The following is a 24,138-nucleotide window of genomic DNA, read 5'->3' on the forward strand; positions in this document are numbered from 1 at the left end:
GTTTTGTGGATGTTGTGTATGGGTGTGGCAGCATAACCCAGAAAAATGTCCCTGGTCACTAGCTGCTGCGCTGTCAGGCACTTTAACTGCTTTGTAGCTGGCAGGTTTATAGAGAAGTTGCTCTTGGTCTTTGTAATACAGTGATAAAGCACGTTCTCTTCCGTCAGCGTGGAGGAGCTGTGGAGCAACAGAGCTAACTTGGTTAGATAAAATACTTGAGGATCTTGGCCACTGGTTTAAAACAAAACTGAGCATGTTCAAGTACTTTAAATAAGGCAGTTCCTAGCTATACAGATATCTTCATTGAAGCAGCAAGATTAAGTTCAATTTGTTTAGACATTCAGCCAGTTTCTCTTCCAAAGCTTTAACTTCTCAGACTGATTAAAAGTTTACCCTTTGTTCAACAGAATTTTCTGCTCATTTTTTAAATGTCTGAACCAAAAAGTAGTTCTGAGGCATATGTCAGAGACAAGCATTAAAGAGTTAGAAGAGGCTGCTGAGGAAAATGGTAGGCATCCTTAAGTACAGATGTAGTTGTGCCTACACAGGCGCTGATATGTTGTAGTTTATTTTTCTATTTTAGGCAAAGGTGCCCACCCCAAACTAGCAAGGTTCCTTTCTTTTTACTGCACCAATTTGCCAAATCTAACTTTCATTCGTTGATCATTGTAATTTCAACCTGATATGAAACATCTGTTGCAATACAGGGTGTATCAAGGCTGTTTTATTAAAGATAAAGTATATTAGGTTGAGAGAGAGTGTGTGTATGTCTGTGTGTCCCCAGATGTCCTTGTGGAAACGTCTGTTGATGTATGGTTTTAAATGTATTTCAGCAATAGAGTCCTTCCACTGCCAATGCGGTGCTCCAAATTATAGAAAAAGCAAAATGAATACTATTTCTGCTTGGTAGGGTCTTATTTTCATGACCCGTTAGTTTTAATAGGGAAGGGAAAACTACGTCTGATTGGCCTCATGCATAATGCAAATGTGGCACATTTTAAAAACAGCTTATTATTTTAAAATATCTTCGCAGGGCTTAAAATATCTTTGCACATTACAGGTGGACATGGCTTACTTATAATTGTTTTTGCAAGCTGGGTACAGTCTTCAGAAACTGGAAAAATGCATGCTGAAGATTTCTGTAAAGAGCTTGCATGCTTTCCCAAAATTTGTTTTTTCTAAATGACTTCAGAATAGGACACTGTGGATTGGGTGGAGCCTCACAGTCTCACTAGGACTGAGATATGCTGTTAATTTAAGGGCCGTCTCTTAACTAACTTTGTGAACTGCATGATAAAACATACATAGTAAAAAACCAAAAACATTGAGGAAATTGCATACCGTTTAGTGAAAGGTCCTCAGATTTTTGCAGGCTTGTTGGTGCATCATTATGAATCGTGTTTGCTTGGAATATTTATTATACAGATTCAGACTTTAGTTACTAGGTTACTTACGTAGTGATGTAGTAAAAAATTCCAAATTTTACTCCTGTAAGTGGTATATTTTTGGAGACAGTGCTAGCAATTGCCAGTATTGTCTTCCCATCCCCCGGCTTTTGAGTCTAGTTTGCTTGCAGCGGCAATAGTAGGCATCTTTCTTTCAGGAAGTGACCTTGGCTTGTATTAATCAAATTCAGAAAACACAGAAAAGCTTCTTGGTAACATGCGGACTTGATATAAAATTTTATAGTATCCATTCTCTTGTAGAATGAGGCCATCTTACAAAAAGGCAATTTATTTATGATATCTTACTGTGAAAGAAATTCTCTAAAATGACACGGTATTCAGAGAAGGCAAACCAACAAAACTAAATGGCACTTTTTACTGAGAGGAGTGTATTGAGAGCTTTTTATAAAACTAATTAAGTCTGAAATTGGTATCGGCAAAACTGTATCCTAATCTAGCTAACCTGTGAAAATATAACATTGTTTGATAGCATTTTCTGTGGTGTCTTTCCATTTTTGAACTACAGTAGGAAAGCTTGGTAGTCGGGCATGAACTCAATCAGCTAGGATTTTATGATGTCTTCAACTTTCTGACTTTGTGTTTTAATTGCTTCCTGTGTCTTTTGGTAGCAGCTCTCAAGGCCTTAAATTTAACGTCATAGTAGCTGCATTAAGCTGACAGAGTGCCTATTTGCATAGATTAAGAAAGGAATCTACCTGTGTCTGTTCAAGAAATCACTGTTTGTCCTTGCCCATCAGCTGGAAATTGGTTTTCTTTGGCTGCTCTGAATTGGAATAGCTGACTATTCCTGAAGCAGGTTCTAAGAGGTTTTGCATGATTATCTGATTGACTAAAACTATTTTGTGAATTGAGTTGCGAAAGTATGATTTATGTAATTTTGATGGGCAATGTTTTCAGCTGGCGTAGCTGTTTTGTAAGAGTCTTTATCCTTTCTCTGGACCTGTATAGAGGTCTGAGACCAGAGTATCTTTCACTGTTACAAAGGGGATTGAAAGCCTTTACCATTCTGTGTAAGATAATTTACTGATTTTTGAAACAGTATGTTAATGGAAAATTAGTAATAGCTGCCAGCCGACTAATGTTTTCTTCCCACTTAAGTTGTCATGTGCATAATCTTGAATGGTCTACCATGGCTTCAGGGTTTGGAAAATTCAGTTCTATTTTTCACTGGCATCCTTACCATAAACCTTTTCTCTATGTCGATGGCATATTTACTCATTTTACCTCTTCACAGTATATTCAGTTTCTTGTTACCCTTTCTTCACTGTGTTGGAGATCAGACTATGCCAACGTACTTGCCTCCAAATGTTTCCCAATTTGACTGCCTCCTGCTTTGGAATGGTTAGTTCCATGTGTTTTATTCTGCAAATGTATGGAACAAGTTGCCATTCTATGTGGTATCGAATCAGAGCTGCTAAAATCTCTAGGTAAGCCTGCCTCTTTGTGCTGTGTTGAATCATACTCTTAGGTTACGAATGCTAAAGAATTTGCCTGAACTACATGCTTTACATACTTCCCTTCATGCTGTCTTGTATTATAGTGTCCCTTGCTGCACTGTACTGAGAACTCTATGCACATCTTCACAAGAGCTTTAGTCCTCTTTCCTTGCAAGATCCATAAAGGAGTGATAAATGTTCTCCTTCATTTAGTGCAGTTGGACATTGACTTTTTTCAAGTTCAAATGGATGCCAAATCATATAGTGTCATTCACATTTGCTATCAGCAAGATCCTCACCAATCTCCCAGAGAAAAACCCGGTGGCAGCACTGATTTTGGGGTACCCCACCATGGACTGATTCACCTCGGTCTGTAGTTCCTGAGGTGAAAACTACATTGTTGGCAATGATACAGTGCGACAAGAAGCCTGTTCTATGTTTGTGCTCTAGTTCTCTAATAACATGAGTGACGATGCATCTTTTCTTTTTCAGTGCTAAATCAAGACAATCTATTACAAATCTCACATCCAGAGCATTTTTTTACTTTTTTTTTGTAAAGTTTTTTGTTTCCCTTTGCAAGACTCTGAAGACTGAGGATTTTTGTAGCCAAGAGCCATGAATTCAATGTCCATCCTTCATGGAGCAGATGACGTCCTGTTTTGTAGTCAACATCTAGAAGCAGGCTATTATTACTGGTACTGGGCTGCCCAGCCTTATGCCACAGCACCACGTGGATTCTTTGTTTGACGTGAAGCAAAGTAAATTACTGCAGCTCTGGACCTCACATTCAGAGTCTTCTGGCAGTTTTGTGTCGGTGCCTCTCCTCCCCTTTCTCAAGGTCGTTCCTGTTAGCCAGCACAAACAGGCAGCTCATAGCTGTAACATCTCCGGAGTTAAGTGATGCTTTGATAATGCCTAGCATCAGTTCTAGCCCTTCGCTTACTTGCCATGGTTTTCCGCTGAAGCAGGGGAAAGGGACCCTAATTCTGCAGGTCTCGTTTTCTGACTCGCTGCCATACTGCTTCCGATGACTCCCCCTCTCCTTTTATTTCCATGCTGAAAGCAGTGCCGGGTCCGGAGGAGGCTGCTGCTCGTTCGAGGGGCGGGGAAAGGGACGAGAGGCCCTTCTCCCTTACTGTCCGCTCCCGGGCCGGGCTGGGCCGGGCCGGGCCGCAAGGAGTTAAGGGCCGCTGCTGCCCGCGGTTCTGTCTGGAGCCGCCGCACGCTCATTGGTTGCAAAGAGGTGAAATTGAAACCACGGTAAACTTTTGACCCTGTAGCAGTTCTTGTGGAACGCCTTCTGCTCGCCAAGAGCAGAGCGCTTCTTTTCCCTCACTCCCCTCCCCTTTTTCCTGTATTGTTTCGCTGTGATCGTGTTGTGCTGCGTGCAGCCTCCTCGAGGGAGGGGGAGGACGAGAACAGGCGAGTAGTTTGCTTGTGTGCCGCTAACGTCAAAGCTGGAATTTGCCTTAACGGCTAGTACTAGCTATCTTCTAAAAGTCCCATCGCTAAACAAGTAGGAGTCCGTTTTTTCAGTTTCCAACATGTTTCCGTATGGTTGAAGAAAAACAAACAAACAAACAAGCAAACAAAACCCCCCCAAAAACCAACTAAAAGCAACCTGCAAATTGGTGTTGACAATCGGGGCTAATTAGAATGTGGGGAAGGGAGAATGAGTCAGTTGGTGCGCTGGCTTCAGCGAGCTCAGTTGCTTAATTAACGTGTTGTTTTTTAAAAGATTGAGGTGGTGTCTCCTTTCTGAAATCCGACGGAAAAATGTCTACTGTACTAATGTATTACTATTTAGTTCATACTAAGTTAATTCAGTCCGTAAATTAAATACGAATTTGCCTAACTATTTTTCTATTCTGCATCTTTCTTAAACAAGAAAACCCCCGACACCTCAGTCTCAGAGACAAACAGTGTCAGCTGAACTTTGCCGCCAAATTGTGAAGTGTCGGGGGCCCAGAGTATCCATTGTTAGGAATTTTTATTTTGGGTATGTGGCTCCAGCAAATTCTGGACTTAATCAGCGTGTGTGTCATTTTCGTACTGTGCAGATTTTATCACAAACCCGAAATATCTGTGGCTGAGAGAATTCACCTTCCCTGTGTAGCTTTGCCAAGCAAGGCAAATTATAGCAGAATTACATTTTTGATGAAGTATGAGTATGACATTTTGTTATTTCACGTTTCTTTCCCCTTAAATGTGTGTCTTCACTGACAAAAGAATCGCTGACTTGATTACTGTATCAGCTTCCATTTCCTTCCTCACTAGCTCTTAGGCACAAATATGGCCCTGGAATATTAAATTTACTGAATGTTAAGTGCTACTTAATCAAGGAGTCACTCAGCACCTTACCTAGAAATAACATTCAAAACTCTTCCTCAGCAAAGACACCTGATGCCTGACTACTTCAGTCTGTTGTTTTCACATCTCTTCTGTGTTCTTGCAAATAGTTTTGTGGGGTTTATGTATAGAGTGTCCATTTTCCTAATGAGAGATTAGGCTGGGGAGAGACCCACAACTCCTGTGATCGACTCCTAAAAAATTCCGTTCTGTAAGCAGTTTGGTGATTAAGAAGTGTTTACTTTACAGCAGTGTTAATACAGTAGGACAGAATCATGGTGGTTCAGTGTGGGCTGTTCTTGTAGTGCTGCTGTTCTTGATGCAGCTTTTTCTGGGAATTGAGGGAGTCTCCAGAAGCATTGCCAGCAACAGCGAGGGAACAATGAGTATTAAATGATTAATAGCAGATCCTCTGCATCCTCGTGTGTGCAGTTCTTGAAACTGAAAAAAAACATGCACCTACAGTGATCGTTTGTGGCCTCCCTGTTTATTCCAGCTAGCGTTCCTAAGCAGCAGCTCTTACATATTTTCCCCCACTCCCTCTGATTCTTTGTTCTGCCCTCCCTGTGCCTGTATACGTCTTGTGTGCTTCCCATTGTCTGTTTCATGACAGTTCACCTGCCTTCACAATGGACCTATCACAATGTTGCCTATCACAGTAAAATGGAATAAATGCTCTCCTAAAGGAGAGTGAGGAACAACTGTTAGAAATCAGGAATCACTTCTGAACTTTGTTTCTGAAGCATAATTTAATGTGTCTTAGACTTCGCTTGAACAATTGCATGGTTGCATTGTGATAACATTGTGTGTACATGCCTTCTAGTGGTAAAAATCCATTAACTCTAAAATTGTTGCGGCACATGCCAGCAGTAGGGTGGGAAACTGGCAAAAAAGTGATGCTGAAACTGAAGCTATAGAAGTACACATTTTGTTAGTCTTGTAAATTCTATAGCTTCAAAGGACCCTACTGGGGTGGGCGGGGGGGGAGAGTTTTTGAAGACCATTGTTGAGAGCCAACTGCTGCTGATGAAAAATCACTAATGTAGCCGTTTCCTGTAATGAATATGGCTGGAAAGAAGGGTATCACGGACACTGAAGGCATTTTGTAACCAAAAAGCATTAAATGAACAGTCACAAGCTGAAAATATATGTTCTATACTGCTTTATTCTGTGTGTTTATTCAGAGTAGATGGAGGTGTTGGTTTCATCTCCCCATATTCCACAATGGGTCTTGCCAGCTGCTTTTTAGTGCTGCCCTATTAGAATTTTCTCCCTCACTGAGGTTTCCACACGGTGAATGAGAAATTTAAAGAGAAGTTCATGCCATGGTGTTTTCATCTATTTTTTTCTCTATCTAGAATAAGTCATTTTCTATCTAGAAAGCGATTTTCTATCGGCCTTCTTCTAAGCAAAAGATGGAAAGGTGTTTTAGAGGAAATTCTAGAGTACAGCCTCTCAATTTGGAAGACTACTATTTGTTCCAAAGCTCATCAGGACTGCTATTGCATGCTTCAAATTTTTGCTGGTTTATTAAGGCTTGGCAGTTCCCCCTAGATTGGCTCCTCACTGTCATGCTGGCATAAATGATGTTGAAAAAGAGTAGACATGTAGTAGTTGGACCTCAGATTTTTAAATTGGTTTTAAAATGTTACCATTGCACCTGTCTTTTCTGCTTTTATATCCAGCAATATAAGTTTCAGTTGGGGATGAAACTTACTGCCTGCAGTGCGATGGTTTCTTTCATCATGGGATGCAATAAGGGGCTTTTTCTTGGCTTCAGTAGGTTTATCTCAAAACTGTCCTGTCCATATCCTTGCTGCAGCTTTTCAGCGATGAGTGAACTCTTGGTCTTCTGCAGCAATAATGCCTTGGGTTTCTGAATTTTAAGTGCTTTCTTGAGAAGCACATTTATAGCAACAACTTAAGAAAAAAAAAATTTGATCTATTAATTTTTGTACCTCTTCTGCTAGTATAATAATTTTTGTAAGTTCTCTTGCGATACCATCAGGATTTCTTTGCTGCTGTTAGGAACCAGCAGGGTTTTAAACCCTAGTTAATCTCAAACGCTCCTAAGAGGCAGAATGCGTTTTCTGTGTTTTGGATTGACAAAGGTGAAGAAGGCCAACATGTAGAAATTTTCAGAGCTACAGCTTTATTCTTTCTGAGTACCTGGTTTATGCCTTTGCCCACACTCTCCCTAGCTGGCTTCCTGCTTCTGATGTGCTACTTAAACTTTTTATAATCAGCTGTAGTTCAGCACAAGGTGCAGTCTTCTCTTTTATTAGACCTCTACTTCCTGTTCCAATTCATTTTCAGTTCTCATGTAAGCAAGATTTCCACTTTTTAAATGCTAACCTTTTCCCTGCGGCATCCTCTTTAGCTTTCTCATGGAGCCATGTAGGTATTTTATTTATATTTTTTTCTCTGCTCCAAAAACTTTGTAGTGTAACAACATTATCCAGAGTTCACTTGAGGCAGCATCATTTCTCTCTCTCTCATTCTCTCATTCTCTCATTCTCTCTCTCTTGTTATTACAATACAGTCATAAGAGGGCCACTGTAGTCATTTTCCTGCCTTGAGGGCTGGGGATGTGTGGTGATGTCCTCACATATGTCTAGAGAAGTGTAGATTAGTATTCCACACTACTTCTAGGATGCATGTTGTTTTGTTAAACACAACTAACCTCATAGGACATTTATACCATCTTTCACATTTTCTTTGATTTGTGTACACAAGCAGTGACTGATTAATTTGCTGCCTTCCTTTTCCTTTTTCTTTCCATGTTAAAACTGTTTGATGAGATACATGGTTTTAACAGTGTGGACTGGAGCTACAAGTGATGTGATGTGATGAAGAAATAAATACAACGTTGTAATGTGCTAGAAATTTTAGAATATACGTGTCATGCAGTGTATATGTCTGTTTAATGAGGGAAAGTCTTTACTCTTTTCTTTTCCTGTTTCTGTGTTTGAGTTTGTTTCATGGCTGCTGCCTGATTAATCTAAAAATTGAATTCAGCAGAGAGATCTAGCAAGAAACAGACTAATTTAGAAAATTATTCACATCTTCGTGTTAGGAAAAAAAAAGGCTTGCTATCCTTCCTCCCCCACACCCTCCTGTATAGCTGTGTAAGGCTCTTATTGTCTCTATTCATATTGAGATGTCACAGATGTGTAGACTCTTCTGGGTTCTTTTCTCACATGAAACTCTAATGACCATCCCTCCTTTGATTCCTTTCTCAGGCAAATTGGCATAGGCTATACAAAACAAAATTTAGTTCACCAATAATTTTAAAATTATTCTACTTGAGTGAATGGAAAATTTAGCTGCCAGTATTTGTATATACTGAAAATCTACAAAGTATGGCAGAAGATGGTTGACTTAAAAATATCCCCAAAGGAGTGTGCCGTTTTAGTGAGAAATGTAAGTGTGCAATTGTGTTTTAAAGCTGTATTTATGCTATCCTAAAGATTAAAGGCATCACCTGTGCTGTTAAAACAACTAGGAGTATTAGGAATAACTAATTTTAAATAAATACTTGTAATTTTGTGTATTTTAATTTCGATAGGAACATAGACATTTTTGCTCTGTTTTGAGATTAGCTACCCTCAATACAATATTTTCTGTCTGTCAGAACAGTGAATTTAGATTTTGGATTTTAGCATAGATGTAGATTTCCTTGAAATATGGGGAACACCATATGTGTTTGATCTCTTGATTCCGTATGTTGAGGTGTCATAGCAGACAATTTGTATTTGCTTGGGGGCCATATTAGTTGCACTGATATGCAAATGGTTTAGTTGAGCAAGCAGTAGCAGTGATCTTCCATTCATTAAAAATGATTTTGCTCTAACCAAACATTTCTTTTTTTCATGGTCTTGAGACAGGTTATTTATGCATAGGAAAAGCAAGCGTTTAGAGAAACAGGAAACTGTTCTTTATTTCGCACTATGTATCTTGTACCAATGTCCTTTTAGGTTTGGCTACTTTATTTCCCAGCACTCAAAAGGTAAAAAAATCTGTTGATGCAGCATAATTTCTGGTTGTTTTATAGGATGCTGAGATTAAGTTAAACATTTAGCTAAATTATTTAAGGTGCTCCTCATTATTGTTGTGTTGAATTCTCTCCCTTCAAATACATGTGCCTTTGAAAGTATTGTGCATTTCAGCTTGCTGCAGATTCATGAGTGCATGCCGCCCAGTTTCTGGCACTTTTTTTTTCAGAGGGTGATCAGTACTTCTGTCCAGTAGTAGAGGCTGGGTAGTGTGGAGTGCTATGTTTTTTGGAAATGCCTTTCAGTATTTAGGAAGAGGGACTGCAGTTATTGTGAGCATGTTTTTATAGAATGTATTAGTGGTGTTCTGTTGTTTCCTACTAGTTCCATAGTTAGAAGTCCCACTGTAGTAACCCGGACATCACATCCTGTTTCTTTCTTTCTGGTATTTGAGCTAGAGATTTTTCTGTGTCTATATATGTATGTATTCCGTAAATTTTAAGGTTTTTTTTTTAAATAACTGTTTACCACCTCTTTTTGGATACCAGTCTTTAAGGACTTACCTATGTTAAAAACAATCTAAATATATTCTACAACCACTCAACTGAATCCATCAATTATAATGAAAGCCCCAATTTCCTCTTCCAGCAGAGTGGCTTGGAAATTAAATCGAGATTGAAGACTCCCTTCAGTATTTTCTTGGCCTACTATGTTTGAGCCTACCAATTCTCACTGCCAGCATCATCCAAATAAGTGGCATGGCTGCATCATGCCCAATTGCCTTTTCCTTACAAAAGCTATATCCTGAACAAACTCATCTGGCCAGATAATCTACTACCTGCTCACAGCTGGGTTCTGAGCATAGCAGTTGTTCTGAGACTAGAATGCAGCTCACGTGTCTTGAGCTGTGATGAGATGCAGTGACCGACTTCACCATGGTGCTTTGTTTGGAAGCTGACAAGGGACAATTTCTTACAAGTCTCTGGCAGTGTGGGCTGAAGGCGTAAGATAAAAAAAATCTTCCCTTTTATAACTGTGTGTTCACTGGGGCCCCACTTTTCGCTGTCATACATTTTGTTTGCTGTTTGCATGGTCCTTTATCTGTTGCTCTGACTGGCAAACTGGGATGTGAAACAAATTAACAAGTAATGACATTCCAAACATAGGTCACATGCATTATTTATCAGAGGAACAGGAGATGAGCTCCAAGGTCTTCCACCTCTGACCATCTCTTAACTAAAAGTGTCCTGTCATATTAGTACATGCAAGTGAAAAAGGCTCGAGTTAATTTCATATCTGAAGAATAGCCCAGGAGTGCATGGTATTTACTAAACATAAACACTGCAGGGGAACTGGTAAATGAAACCTGACAAGGTCTGAAAAATCAGTTTCCTAAGATGGAATATATAATATAAAATGAATATGCACGAAATTAAGAATATTTAACATGTTGCTTCAAGGTGTGCTTCACTGGCTTTACAGATGGCACTTTTTTTAAAAAAAAAAACCTGAAAGTCCTGATTCAGTGAAGTCTCTGAGTAACTTATTACCTAGTAAGCCACCTTTTTGTCTGTGAGAGGAATGTGGTAGGGAGAAAGAGCAGCAAATGATCAAATTCCTGTGTTTTTGGAATAGGATTTTATTAGTTACTGCGCTGATGGGGGAAGTGTTGAATTAGCACAGTGGTGTATCAGTATAAGTAATATAATCTCCTGTTTGCTTCATAATATAAATATATGTGTTTCATCTTAAAAGACAATGAAAGACTTTTTAGTATAAACTAGTTACTGTACATGAAAACCTCTTTACTCAGTGTACATGAGTGTCTGTTTCAGTAGTTTTTTACATTGCACTTTCAGATTCACAAAGCTGTAGTAAAGGTTCAGTGGCGTTTTTTATCTGCTGCATTTGCCCTTCCCTCAGAGATTTAAAAATACATTGGTCTTGTGCACTGTAATTGAAAGTGTATTGTATTTGGGTTCTTTTTTTAAAAGGCACATTAATTATCTGTGAAACATTAAAGGAAGATTGCAAATGTTACCCTTTTTATGTCTTCCTTTAAAAAGTAACCATTGTATTTACCATATCTGGCACATTATATATAGGTATATTTTTAACCTGAACACAGTGTAATGTGTTCTGTCTTTAGGTGTCTGTGCCACAGGTAGCAATGTGACTTGTCAGTTAGCCATCTCATCCAGACTGTAATGTTATGATCTTTATGTGTTTTGAAAATTGGATCACAAAACCTACCATATGTAAACTTAGATTTGCTAGCCAGGTTGTGGTGGATGCTAAGTTTCTACATGATGTGAAATGATTATCTTTGTAGCTCATCTGAGAGTGGGTAAATCAGTCAAAGGTCAGTATGTTGAGCTCATTGAGATCCAAACGTGTTGAATGTTTTTGTTTGAGCACTCTTGCATTTTGGTTGAGCAGGCTTTAGACAGGAAATTATATGCTCCTGTGTTGAAAGCTGTACTGGTGTGGTGAGATCTGATGGAGAAGCTGACTGCACAACCCCAAATGCCAAGAGCTTAGTGTATGGATGCATGTTGTTATAAGCAACCTAATAACCTTTAAGCTCCCTAACAACCTAAACTAATTCACGTGCATCAGAACAGACCACAGTGTGGTGGGTTTTGTTTGTTTGTTTGTTTTTGTTTGCTTGTTTGTTTGTTTGTTTTTAAATTTAAGATATTAAGCAGTTGGCTAATACCTCTGTATTTAGAGGAGGAGCATATGGGTTTAGAGTAAGGGACAACAGAGCTGAATGGTCAACTGTTTAACACATAGCAGAGATGACAGTTACATGAAGTTACATATTATATATTATTTTTGTTTTTCAGGATGTGACTTAAAATTACTTCTGATTCTGAAGGTCCTCTGAAAAGTATACAGTGCTTGAATGTTTGCTAAGGACTAGTAAGTGACTGATGTCATATTTGGACTATATATACCTGAACAATTTTAAAGCTACAGTTTAGTATATGAGAAGCATGTACTTAAAAAAAAAGGAAAGGAGGGGAGGGAAGAAAGAAGAAAAAAAAATGCAGCTCAAACCAAAAACCTTACTGCACCACTGCCAGAAAGTGAAATTGCTGCTTGTTAAGTGGAAACATCAGTTGTTTCTGTGGCCAGTCTTAGAGCAAAAGAATCTCAGCATAATATCAAGAATATTTTGATTCAGAAGTGTCACTGGAAAGCTTTGATGCTTTTTTATGTGTATTGGAGGGAGATGCAATGTTCAACTAACAAATTTCAACTAAGTATACGAAGTTGCAGAATGGAATATCCACTAGTTTTATTTATTATCAAAATTTAAATATTGCAATCTGCATCTTGCAAAAGTGTGTGACATACATCTTGGTTTTTAGGAGGGAGGATTATACTTAGTATTTTAACATGATATACAATTTTTAAAATTCCAGGGCATCCTCATGATTCATTGAAATGAACTTGTTTGATTTAATTCTGTATAACTGCATTATCCTGAATAATGCTGAGTTCTGCTTAGTAAATTTTTCAAATAAGAAATCAGCTCAGACAGAAGATGCAAGGATCTTCCAAGGATGCAAGATAGCACAAATACACATACTTAACATAGGAAAAATGGTGGTTTCATGGGACCAACAAAGTATTGAAGATGTTTTCATGCAAAAAACATGATTTAAGAAAATATATTGGATATGTTTTAACTAGGTATATAGCTGTGCGTTTTGGAGGGTAGTCAACTGTTTCAGAGAAACAAATATAAAAACTAAATCTGGAACATCTAATTGTTTGTATTTTTGGGCCCCTGCTAGGACAAAACCTTCTCACTTGCCATGTCCTGTTTGGTGAATAGGTCTTTCATCTAGCAGCTATTGAGATCATGGGCACAAGGGAATCACGCTTGAGCTGGGCAAGGAAACCAGTGCATTGAAAGACAAGCTAGCAGAGAACAATCTAAGGGGTATTAAGTTAGTAGCTTTCTAAATTCTGGGGGGGTGAGTAAGACCAGGGAAGAAATAGTTGTATCAAACTTAAAACTTTTTGCTTACTATGCTTAGTAATTTCAATGTCATTTTGGCTTGAATGCTCTGTAGGAAATAGCCTTGCAATGGAACTTTCCCCATTGCGAATGTACTGTATTGTTGGCATGTGCATCGTTTTCCTGTTACTCCAGGGCAGAATTTTAGAAAACAATGGATTTTACCCTGTCGAAATACTGAAACCCTGACAGATTGGACATGGCTACCCATCAACTCTCATGATTTCTTTAATTCTATGGTTTTGTTCGGAATGTATGTTTGCACATATTGCTGTTGCAATGGATGGATTTGTAATTACTGGGTCTTATTTTATCTGCCATGTGCAAAACCCAGTACCTTTTTAACAACTCATTTATGCTTTTCACTGAGAAGTGAATAGACCTGGCATATGAAAAATGTATGGTGCATTGCAAAAGATGTAGGCATGAGCACCTTAATAATAAGGACTATGTTTTTTCAGCACAATTACTGCTGAGCAAGCAGATCTTTGTTATTTTTGTTTTCTTGAATTGAGAAGAATATTGGAAAATTTAAGATTATACCTGAAGAGATGTTGCAAATAATCAGGAAAGTTTGGAAATTTTGCTCCAAATATTGCTGCTTTTGGTTCCACTCCACTGGTGGGGTTAGGAGCATCATGATATAGTGGCTCATTACTGCTACAGTCAATGGAATTAAACAGTGCCTTGCTTTGAAGACTTTGTTTTGGGTAATTTATACTGATCTAAAATTTAATAGAATTTCTTGTATTTGCCCAGTTTTATGTAGTAACTGAGCTATTCAGTCACATTAAGGTAGCTTTTAGATTTATTTTAATCATGCAAATAACAAATAATTTCACTCTTAAATTATTTTCTTTTAAAAATTCTTCATTTAGGTAGGTAATGTGGTGTAGAAGCCTTTCTAGCTAGCATTACTGGTTCGTAAGCCAGAAATAATGTTGTTGCTTCTTAGCTCAGAAAGTTAAGTATAAAGTAAGTATACAAAGATGCCTGTGTTAATTTTTTTTTTCTTTTAGTAATAAAAATGCATAAAAGTTTCAACTTTTGAAACCTGTGTTTCAGAGCTGTCTTTTGAAATAATTAACTTCAGGAAAACTCCCCCAAACCCCCGAAATAGCCTTCCTTTGGAAAAAACTTCCTGGCCCATTAGAAACTACAGGTTCGTCTTCGATGAACAAATATAACACCTGGTACTTCTAAACTGGTGATTTCTTTAATTATTAACTCACTGAGTAGTAGCTTCTTTTGCAAATACTTCCAGTAGCTGGGAAGATAGTTTGACTGCTAACGATTTGTGCTGCAAATCCATCTGTATTGGGAAGCAGCTTCTATAATTTCCATACCTAAACAGTTACAGAGTTGTTCTAGACATGACCTAACTGCACAGCTTGTAATTATATTCTTAGGGAAAGGAAAATACATGTGCAGCAGCTCTGCAGCTTTAGGCCTGAATAAACTACCACCAGCTACTTGGGTGTAAGAGTAGGGAAACAGGCAATGGAAATTACTGATTTTTCCTTCCTTGTCCAAGCTTCTGTATTTATCATGTTTCTGAGACAAAATGTAGTGATTTTGGTTTGCTATTTAATTGCATTGTGAGTTATCTCTCAGTACAAGTAGATGCTAAACCAAAAATGGCACTTCTAAATCATTTAAAACAACCATGGAACCTTCAAAATTATGTCATAGTTGAAATGTCCTGGCTCAAATTTTCAACTGCTTAATGTATTTCAAATGCTTCCTTCTCTTAAACAGAATTTACTCTTGGCTTCAGATGTACTTGATTTGTCCACATCCTTCCTGAGCTAGACTTAAGACTTACACTTTAAGCTCTTCCTTTCTCTTTCCACATTAGCTCTTAAACCTTCAGCTCTGTCTATACTCAGCCTGTAAATGTAGTCCCAGGGGAGGGAAACAGCAGTCCTGCAACTGTGTGCGTGTGTCACCTACAAGCATGACTGAAGATGCAGCCTCAGCTGTGAGGTCTGTAGGCCCAAGACCTTGAATCATATGTAATGCTGAGTATCAGCTTCAGATAATCAACTGCTTTTTGCATGATTGTAAGCTGTTTTATAATCTCTTTTTTCCAATTGCTTACTTGTTCAGATCAGTAGTTTTTATTCACCTGAATGAAGCTAATTGAAGGAAATATGATCTTTCAGTTGTCTAGTTCTGTACTGTCATCTAGTGGCATGACAGTGTATTTTTCTTGAACTTTACATAAAGTAGGCCACAATGTATGTATTTGGGAGGTTTTTGCCCTGGAGGAATATATGAATGGATAAAGTTCTTCAGACTTGCTCTTCCACCTCTCTGTTGGGTTTGTCTTATTCATCCTGTTTCTTTATCAAATATTTATATGTAAGACCAAGTTCTTACCTGTACAGTTCATGCCCATAGTACAGAGTTAGGCATCTTTTGTAATTGTTTATTTCAAATGGATGATTATGTTTGATTATTGGGTTTAGTTCTGTTGTCATTTTAAAAACATGTTATCCTTCCTGTTGTAATGTATATCAATTAGCATGAGGACTGGCTATGATATAATTTTACGTTAAGCATTGTAACATTTTCTTAGTTGCAAAGGGAATTTGTACTTTAAAAAGATGCCATTTTATTTCTGTGTTTTTTACACATGCTAGAGTAGTCCAGTCCTCTCTCCTATCTAGCTTTCGAAATTTTGTACTGCTGTAAGAAGAATGTTCTTTTAAATTCTCCACGTGCAGAGTGAAAAATCTCCATGCTGCTTCATGCAAATCTGTTCCTGTGTGCCTTTGTCCTTTCAGTTTAGACTTTAGGAAAGAACTAAAGCAGATTCCTGCCCCCCCCCTCCCCCCAAGAAGCCAATATGCAAAAATTCAGTCAAGGTTAGTAATCTCAAAAGTAAGGCGCACACTTCTCTCTTTTTTTTTTTTTTTTTTTTTTAACCTTAGATATCTTGTCCTAGAAGCAGTTAGGTGATTGTGTGCTCTTTCTGAGAGGTTGGTTATCTTTGCTGCAAGGATACCCTGCTGACTTGCATTTAACTAACTTCCTGTTGAACAGGGTGCTCATATTCTGTTCTGCAGAGCTGCTTGAGACAGTTGGCCACCAGCCTCTGATACCTTAACATAAGCTTCATTTAGTTCTAGCAGTTCCTTGTCCTTGTGATATGTGAACATTGACTCCTGGGAATTTGGTCATCCTAGGCCAGTTTCTTTTAACAAGTGTCATAATGGTAGTTTTTGCTTGTGGAGACAAAGAATTTTTTCTGTGAAAGATTTCTTAGTGCCTGGGTTATGTTATGCGGAAAGATTCTCTCTAGCTCCATTAACTAAATATTTAGCACCTTTTATTGCCACTGCTGTATAGGGCAAAGAAATGCAGACTGAAGGGGAATGCAGTAAATTAAATTTACACTTAATTTGGAAATTTCTGTAAAAAGGATACAATAATACTAAATTTCTAACTGCCCCCTGATATACTCTTAAGGATAAAAATTATTTGTTTCTGTAACTGTGTTTAGGTATAACATTAATTTATTGCTTTCTTTTCAGATTATCTAAATAGGTGTTTAAATACTGAAATTTTTTCTTTTCTTTTCTTTTCTTTTCTTTTTTTTTTTTTTTAAGACAAATTGGAGCTATATAGTGGTCCCAGTTCAGTGGCACAAATTTAAAATATCTGTGAAAAAAATTAAATGCATTTTTAACCTTTTCTTTTGCTTACAGTGATAGAAAGCTTTAATAACATGTTTTGGCCAAATTCAGGGTAGATTTTAAAGAAAGGTAAGCAAACTATTTTTTAGTAGCAAAAAAGTTTATGGATTTGCATAAAAAAAATTCACTTGTAAATCTGATAAAAATAAGTTACTTATCTGGATAAGTTCTCCGTATTTTGAATTAGTATTCTGAGTGTTTTATTCACAAATATTATTTCATTGCTTTTAAGAGTTGCTGATGCATGGTCAAGATGAGTGGATTAGGAGAAAACTCCTTAGATAGTTTGACTAATGAGTCAAGGAAGCGCAAGCCATTGCCCTGTGATACACCAAGTGCAAGGTAGGTTTATGTAGAACTTTCCTGGTTTTTAATGAGTTTTTAAAAATGCTTTTCAAATTTGCATTGCAATTTAGAGTAAGCTCTAACTAAGGAATTAATTTAGTAGAAAAATTCTCTAGGCCAGCTTCTGCTGTTAAGATAGGTAACTACTATTTGTTGTAGATACTCCAAGGTTGATGAAGTGTGCTTAATAATTAGACTCCTGTGGAAATTTTAATACAGTGGACATATCATAGAATGGATTGAGTTGGAATGGACCTTAAAGATCATGTAGTTCCAGTTCCCCTGTCATGGGCAGGGATACCCTCCATTAGATAAGGAATCCCTTTCAAAGCTGTGATTGCAAGGCAAAAGAAGAAAAACCTCTTGCTTCGCAGGAATTTTAAAGGCATCATCTTGTATCTCGTAATTGATTTAACAGACCTTACATTTCAGGCAGTTACATTTAGCAAAGAATATTGCAAGAGGTTGAGCTTTTTGCAAAGAATTTTGCAAGAGGTTTGTTTGTACTTCTGTTTCTTTCAAGTTCCTCTTAAATTTTGGCAATCTATGCTATCTTCCTGCCTCTCACCCAACTCTGTCCGATACTGTCGTCGGAGGGACTCAGTTTTCTGTCCCCCACAAGCTTCATTGTTTTCCACTACATGAAGTGTTCTCTTTTATCCTTTCATATTCTTTTTCCCATAGAGTATTAACTTTTATTAAATTCGTTGTCAGGCATTGTGTGTACTAATATTTGTCCCTTTTATATATACATCCTCAGTGCCACATGCCACTTGTCTTCATCATTCAACAGATTGTGTATGAGACCCTTAAGTGCTTCCACTGCATCCCAGTGTCTTTTTATGAGTGCCCTCCATTCCATTTTCTCTCTCCCTTTCTACAGTGTCTCTCTGTCCATTCAGGAGTTCTTTTTCAGATTGTCACCCTTCATTTGCTTGCTTTATCTTTCAAGCTCCTGCTTCATTGTGTATTTGTTTTCTCCAGTGTTGCTTCATGCATACTTTCCTAACTCCTTTACTTGGTTTCTTCTCAAAAAATGATTATTCTCTTTTAATTACACTGATGTGCCCATTCTTACCCTGCCCTGAGTCCTCCTTCTCCTGTTCTTGTCATACTGTGTGTGACATCTCTCCCTGTTGATTTAGGCTGTAGACAGTCTCTTTACTCAGCACATTAACCTGGGTAGGAAAAGGAATTTCAAAGAGACACTTTATCCAGCAACATTAGGTTGTCTGGGATTCTGCTTTTCTTGCATGTTGAGATGGGATTTAGGTCTTGATGCCTAGAAATTTATGAGGTTATCACCTTCTATAGTTATTTCTTTACAATTAAACTAAAGGTAGCTAGCAGAATGCTAAAATTCAATTTCATTTAACTAGTAAATTATGAGCAATTGTAAAGCAACTTCTAGGATTAAAATATACTTTTTGTGTGAGTGCTACAGTTTTGTAACAAAAGCAGCTGCTCTTTGCATTAAATTTGACAGTAGAGTAATGGAGTAAAAACAGGGAATTTTTTTTTATTAATAGCTTTCTTATACCCTTGATATAAATTTGTACTTAAAATTCTTAAAAAAGATGCAAACCAAACAGCACTGTAACAAAACTCACGTATTTGCCCTTCAGATTCATGTTTGCTGGAAGAATAACTACTGCCTAGGTTTAATGGGTGGGTATTAAGTACATTATTGTTCACAGAGTGAGCACAGGTTTTGTATAGGGTGGTATGTAAGTGTACAAAACAATGTTTTTGATTCCTAGTCTGGTCTGCAGTGGTGAGAAACGTCGACGTGAGCAGGAAAGCAAATACATTGGAGAACTGGCTGAGCTGATATCTGCTAATCTGAGTGACATTGACAATTTCAATGTCAAACCAGATAAATGTGCTATTTTAAAAGAAACTGTGAAACAGATTCGACAAATAAAAGAGCAAGGTACAGTTCCCTGCTAAATCAAAATTAATAGTTTAATTTTGTTGTGGTTCTTTTTTTGAAGCAATAGTTACTTGGGAAATTGTGTAGTGGTTTTCTCAATAGCATTTAATGGAGCAGGTCTTCAGACTTTGACTTGATTCAAACCTTAAATGCACCTTAAGTAATTTTCTGTTTAAAAATAAGCAAGTATTTATCACTACTTTTTATTAGGAATTGGGATTTTAAAACATTGTATGGCCTTTCTTACCAGTTTTGTACCACAGATGAGGTTAAAAAAAAAGGAGATGGTACTCTACCGTCTGTTTGTACACTATACCAAATACTCACCGGTATGAAGAATATGTGCTGTTGCCTTTCATTTCAAGGAAACATATCCTTTTCTTATGGGCAAGCCTACAATCAGATAGTGATTTTTATGGATTTTTAAAAATTGCTTTCTTAGTGTTATTGAATGTATTCAGAATATAGCCAGCTCAAGAAAGAAGAAAGAAGCAATGCATCATATCTTGATAATTTCTGTCAGCTAGGGTAAACCTAAGTGATATAATACCTTTTTTTTTGACTGACAGGTGTATTCAAAACCTGTGTTTGAAATATAGAGTGAGGGGTATATATAATTTCTTTTTCTGAACACCACTCCACCCCCATCTCCACCTCCCAATGACTACCCAAGCTTACGTGCGTCACTTGGGCAGTAAAGTGTTAGAAAAATGGAGTATGTGGTGTGGTGTATACGTGTTTTACATGTTGTGGCAAATTGCCACATCTTAATTAAGACATGCTAAAATGATTTTTAAAAAAATCTTCTGTTTTTAAGGGTTTTTGTAGTGTATTCTAATGTTTCATTGTAGAGTTGAGGAGTTGTACTTCTCTTGTGATTTGCTTAACCAGCCAGCAAGTACCACAAAATAAAGTTCACAATGTTTTTTTCTGTAATTCTGCTGCATGGCATGAGTTCCCATTCCATCTTCTCCTGCAGTCAGTTAACTTAGGATATTTTGATTCTTGAAATATGGTTTGATTACACACATGCACATACATACAGACACAATCGTTAACACGAATCAAAGCCTTTTTGTAGAACAGTGGTGATGGCATCTGAAGACTGTGACCAATGATAATGAGATGATCAAAATAAAAACACAAGAAAGAGAGATATATAATGAGTGTGTTTAATGGCTATTGAAAGACTCAGCAGGTATTCGTTAGACAGTGTCTGAAAAACAAGAAGAAATGTTCACAAAGCAAGTTTATCATGTCAGCTTAAACTGCCAAGTCAATTTATGTGAGCAAAGAGTTTGGCATATGGCGATGACATTTTTTCTAGTCTAGTGACCAGCAGTATAGGAGCCCTTCTCTCTCATTTGTGCTTCTTGTTGCCTTTATTTCATACGCTTTCTAAGATCTGGCTTGTAATACTAGAATGTGGCCATCACATGAAAAGTCGCTTTACAGAAATTTATCTTTTGGCTTTCAGGAAAAGCAGTTTCTAATGATGATGATGTTCAGAAAGCTGATGTATCATCCACGGGTCAGGGAGTTATTGACAAGGATTCACTGGGACCTCTTTTATTACAGGCAAGTACAAATTAGGTCCTAGTAAACCCCTATGGAACCAAATACTTAAATAAGGTGAAAATATTACAATAAAGTATGCAATCTTGTAGTAATAAACTAGTATGCAGGAACCATGCAGAAGTATGTTTGAAAGGGTCAGGAATAAAATCTATCATGTTTTCTTAATTTTGCTGAAATTCTCTGTAGAAGGAAATAGAATAGCCTTTGACGTTTCCTAATATTCCTGTGCTTTATTTACTCCAGCAGTCATTAGTGAATTACTACTGTAGCAGTGCTTATTTATACACAATATTTTATTTCTTGGAGGGGATAAACGTTAAACGGAGGAGTTTTTGCAAGGGGAGGTTTGTTACGTGTTTTTGCATTTGTGTTACTAAATGATGAAGCTTTTTAAATTAATGTTGCCATCAAGTAAAATAACTCAAGAGTAATAGTAAATAAAGGTGCATAGCAGGTAGCCCTTCTTTATCCCTAGAAAACCATTCTGATATTTACAAGTTCATCAAGACATTTTTGAAGTTTAATTTTTCTAACATAGATATTGAATCTCTCTTCCCATTAAGAACATACCGTATTTGGCTACATCCTCCTATCTCATCACTTGATAGTGGAAATCTCTTCATATTCATGTCTTACTACTTGTTTCTACTGAACTTCCTGTTTCAATTTCCTAACTATTGAATTAATGTTACAAATTCATGATCTTGTGTTCCTATGAATCAATAATGAAACAACAAGGCTGGTTATCAATGTGAAAGCTGAATGGAATATCACATGGACATATTAATTATTATTATTTAAATAATTCCATACCAGATGCACTTTTCCTCAAAGAAGAATTTAAATTTTCATCTCTGCCCTTGAAAATTAGTGAATATATTGTAAATTGACATTTATCACTGGCACAGTTTTTAAACTAAATTATGTTCAGAGTTAGTTGGTATGTCTTACATATGTTGTCATGTTAATATTTAGGCATTGGACGGCTTCCTCTTTGTTGTAAATCGAGATGGGAACATAGTATTTGTATCAGAAAATGTCACACAGTATCTGCAGTATAAGCAAGAAGATTTGGTTAATACAAGTGTCTATGGTATCTTGCATGAAGAGGACCGGAAGGACTTTCTTAAAAACTTACCTAAATCATCAGGTAGTAAAAATTGATTTACTACACTTGCTAGACTGTTTGAAAGCAATCAGAGAAGAAAAAAATACCTTCAAAAGGATAACCTTTCAAAACAGATTACTTATATAATGAATATTTTACTACAGAAGTATCTTAATCTTGATAAATACTATTGTGTTTGTACAATAGCATGCCATCAGAAATAAATATGCTGGAAATTCACGCTTTACTTTAGCCTTTACAACTGGTTTACCTGTACCTTTGAAACAGTGACACTAAAGGAACACCTTCCCTAATGCCACAAGGTTACCTGAAGGAACTGCTTGTTTTTAAAATATGTGAATGACTTCTCAGCGCTCCTTCAAGTGACTGAAAGTGTCGTGCAAAAGGAGGAGTGTTTTTTACTTGGTTCTCAATACTCCTATTTTATACCAAGCTATATTGATGGTATATTGAGAAGGCATCTTAAAGTAGTCCTTAATATCTGTAATCTAAGAACAGAGTATCTAAATTAAGAAGATTCAGTGATAAGTTGATTGTATCTGAAAATCTATATGCATTCTTTGTTCTTTTAAGTTAATGGAGTTGCTTGGACTAATGAAACACCTAGACAGAAGAGCCATACATTCAATTGCCGGATGATGGTGAAAAGCTCTCATGATCTCTTGGAAGATGTGGGTGGCTACCAGGATATGCATCAAAGATACGAAACTATGCAGTGCTTTGCTTTATCACAGCCAAGAGCTATGATGGAAGAGGGGGAAGGTAGGAATTTTTGTGGAATTGTCGTGCGTAGAAATTTCTGTGAAAAAACACTCTTTGGTGTTTTGCAAACCATTTTCAGGAATGCAACAGCTCTAATCCTTATTGCCTGTACTTCCATTGTAACAACAAGAGACACTTCAGCTATTTTATTAGATTCTCCAATACAGTAAAAAAGGAGACAATGAATGAAGAAATTTCTTTTTCAAATACAGATTTGCAGTCCTGCATGATTTGTGTGGCGCGTCGTATCACAACTGCAGAAAGGGTGTTTCCAGCAAATCCAGAGAGCTTCATTACAAGACATGATCTTTCAGGTAGGAAGTATACCGAGGGCAAAAGTATGAAGGAGTCTTCTTTGTCCATATGCTCTTGTTTTAAATAAATCAAGTATGTATTGCGTATCTGTAGTCACTTACAGAATTCATAGTGAGAATTCCCAGCTGCTTTTTACGAAATACCATTGCTGGTAGTGATGTGTAATAAAACCTGTAGGAGGCATTTTCTTCTCTATGTTACTGTTCAGTAGGTTGTTAAGAAGCATTACTTGTGTTTTAACTAGCATTTCAAACGGTTGTCATTCTGCTTTCCTTTACGCGGAAGAAATACTTTAGGTCATAACTGAAGTGAATGGAAGTCCTTTAGAATGTTAGTATTTTTATACAATACATGAACTAATGTTTAAAGTGGTTTATGCTGTTTAAGTCAAAAGAGTTGTGTAATCCAGATGGGACTTCTACAGATGCCAGTTTGTGTTTGTGATGTTCATTCGATGTAGTTCATAAGTATTTTTTAAAATTTTACTCTGTGTTCATCTCTTAGGTGCCTGTAACCCGAGACTACAGTTACTGTTTTCTAAAGCTCTGACAGTGACCTGTGGGTGATTAACTTACTCTTATTCAGTTATATCAATCCCTTTGAATAGTGATGCTTTAATAAGCAGCATCATATTCTCATATGGTAGATAATTCATAAATGTAACTTCTGAATGCTCAGAATTTGGTGATTGAAAGGGTTATATTGGAGTCTTATGAAATGTACTGTATTTATACAAAAAGAATTGTCATAGTCATAAAGAGTTTAACTTGTGTATTTTCTTTCCTGCTAAGGCAAACTTGTCAACATTGATCCAAACTCATTACAATCTTCCATGAGACCTGGCTTTGAAGATATAATTCGTCGGTGTATTCAGAGATTCTTATGCCACAATGATGGGCAGTCATGGTCAAATAAACACCACTATCATGAAGGTAAAAATTAGTTTACAATGTTTGGGTTATGTTGCTTCTCCTAGGGGCTGCAATTTTTTCTGAATAACAAAAATGCTAAATTCTGCCTGTGTTCCTTTTTTTTCATGGTTTTTGCTGATTGCTGTGATTCATTTACAGGCTGAAGGAGGATGACCTCTTGAGAA

General features: G+C 37.1%; 1 protein-coding gene across 7 annotated transcripts in view; it reads left to right on the plus strand.

Annotated features, from left to right (window-relative positions):
* Positions 1-24,138, plus strand: part of NCOA3 (nuclear receptor coactivator 3) — a 54,881-nt gene that overhangs the window by 12,488 nt on the left and 18,255 nt on the right. For 4 of the 7 annotated variants that reach the window (XM_040079869.2, XM_040079871.2, XM_040079876.2 and 1 more), the window contains exons 3-11: positions 12,096-12,171; positions 17,213-17,322; positions 19,086-19,258; positions 20,736-20,836; positions 21,812-21,986; positions 22,539-22,727; positions 22,940-23,041; positions 23,547-23,600; positions 23,834-23,974. In XM_040079869.2, coding sequence (XP_039935803.1) covers positions 17,225-17,322; positions 19,086-19,258; positions 20,736-20,836; positions 21,812-21,986; positions 22,539-22,727; positions 22,940-23,041; positions 23,547-23,600; positions 23,834-23,974 — 1,033 coding nt within the window. In that variant the 5' untranslated portion in view covers positions 12,096-12,171; positions 17,213-17,224. The remainder of the gene's footprint in view (positions 1-12,095; positions 12,172-17,212; positions 17,323-19,085; positions 19,259-20,735; positions 20,837-21,811; positions 21,987-22,538; positions 22,728-22,939; positions 23,042-23,546; positions 23,601-23,833; positions 23,975-24,138) is intronic. The other 3 variants (XM_040079872.2, XM_040079874.2, XM_040079870.2) reach the window with 2 other exon arrangements.

Source organism: Hirundo rustica, chromosome 16, assembly GCF_015227805.2.
Source record: "Hirundo rustica isolate bHirRus1 chromosome 16, bHirRus1.pri.v3, whole genome shotgun sequence".
Taxonomy (NCBI): Eukaryota; Metazoa; Chordata; class Aves; order Passeriformes; family Hirundinidae; genus Hirundo; species Hirundo rustica.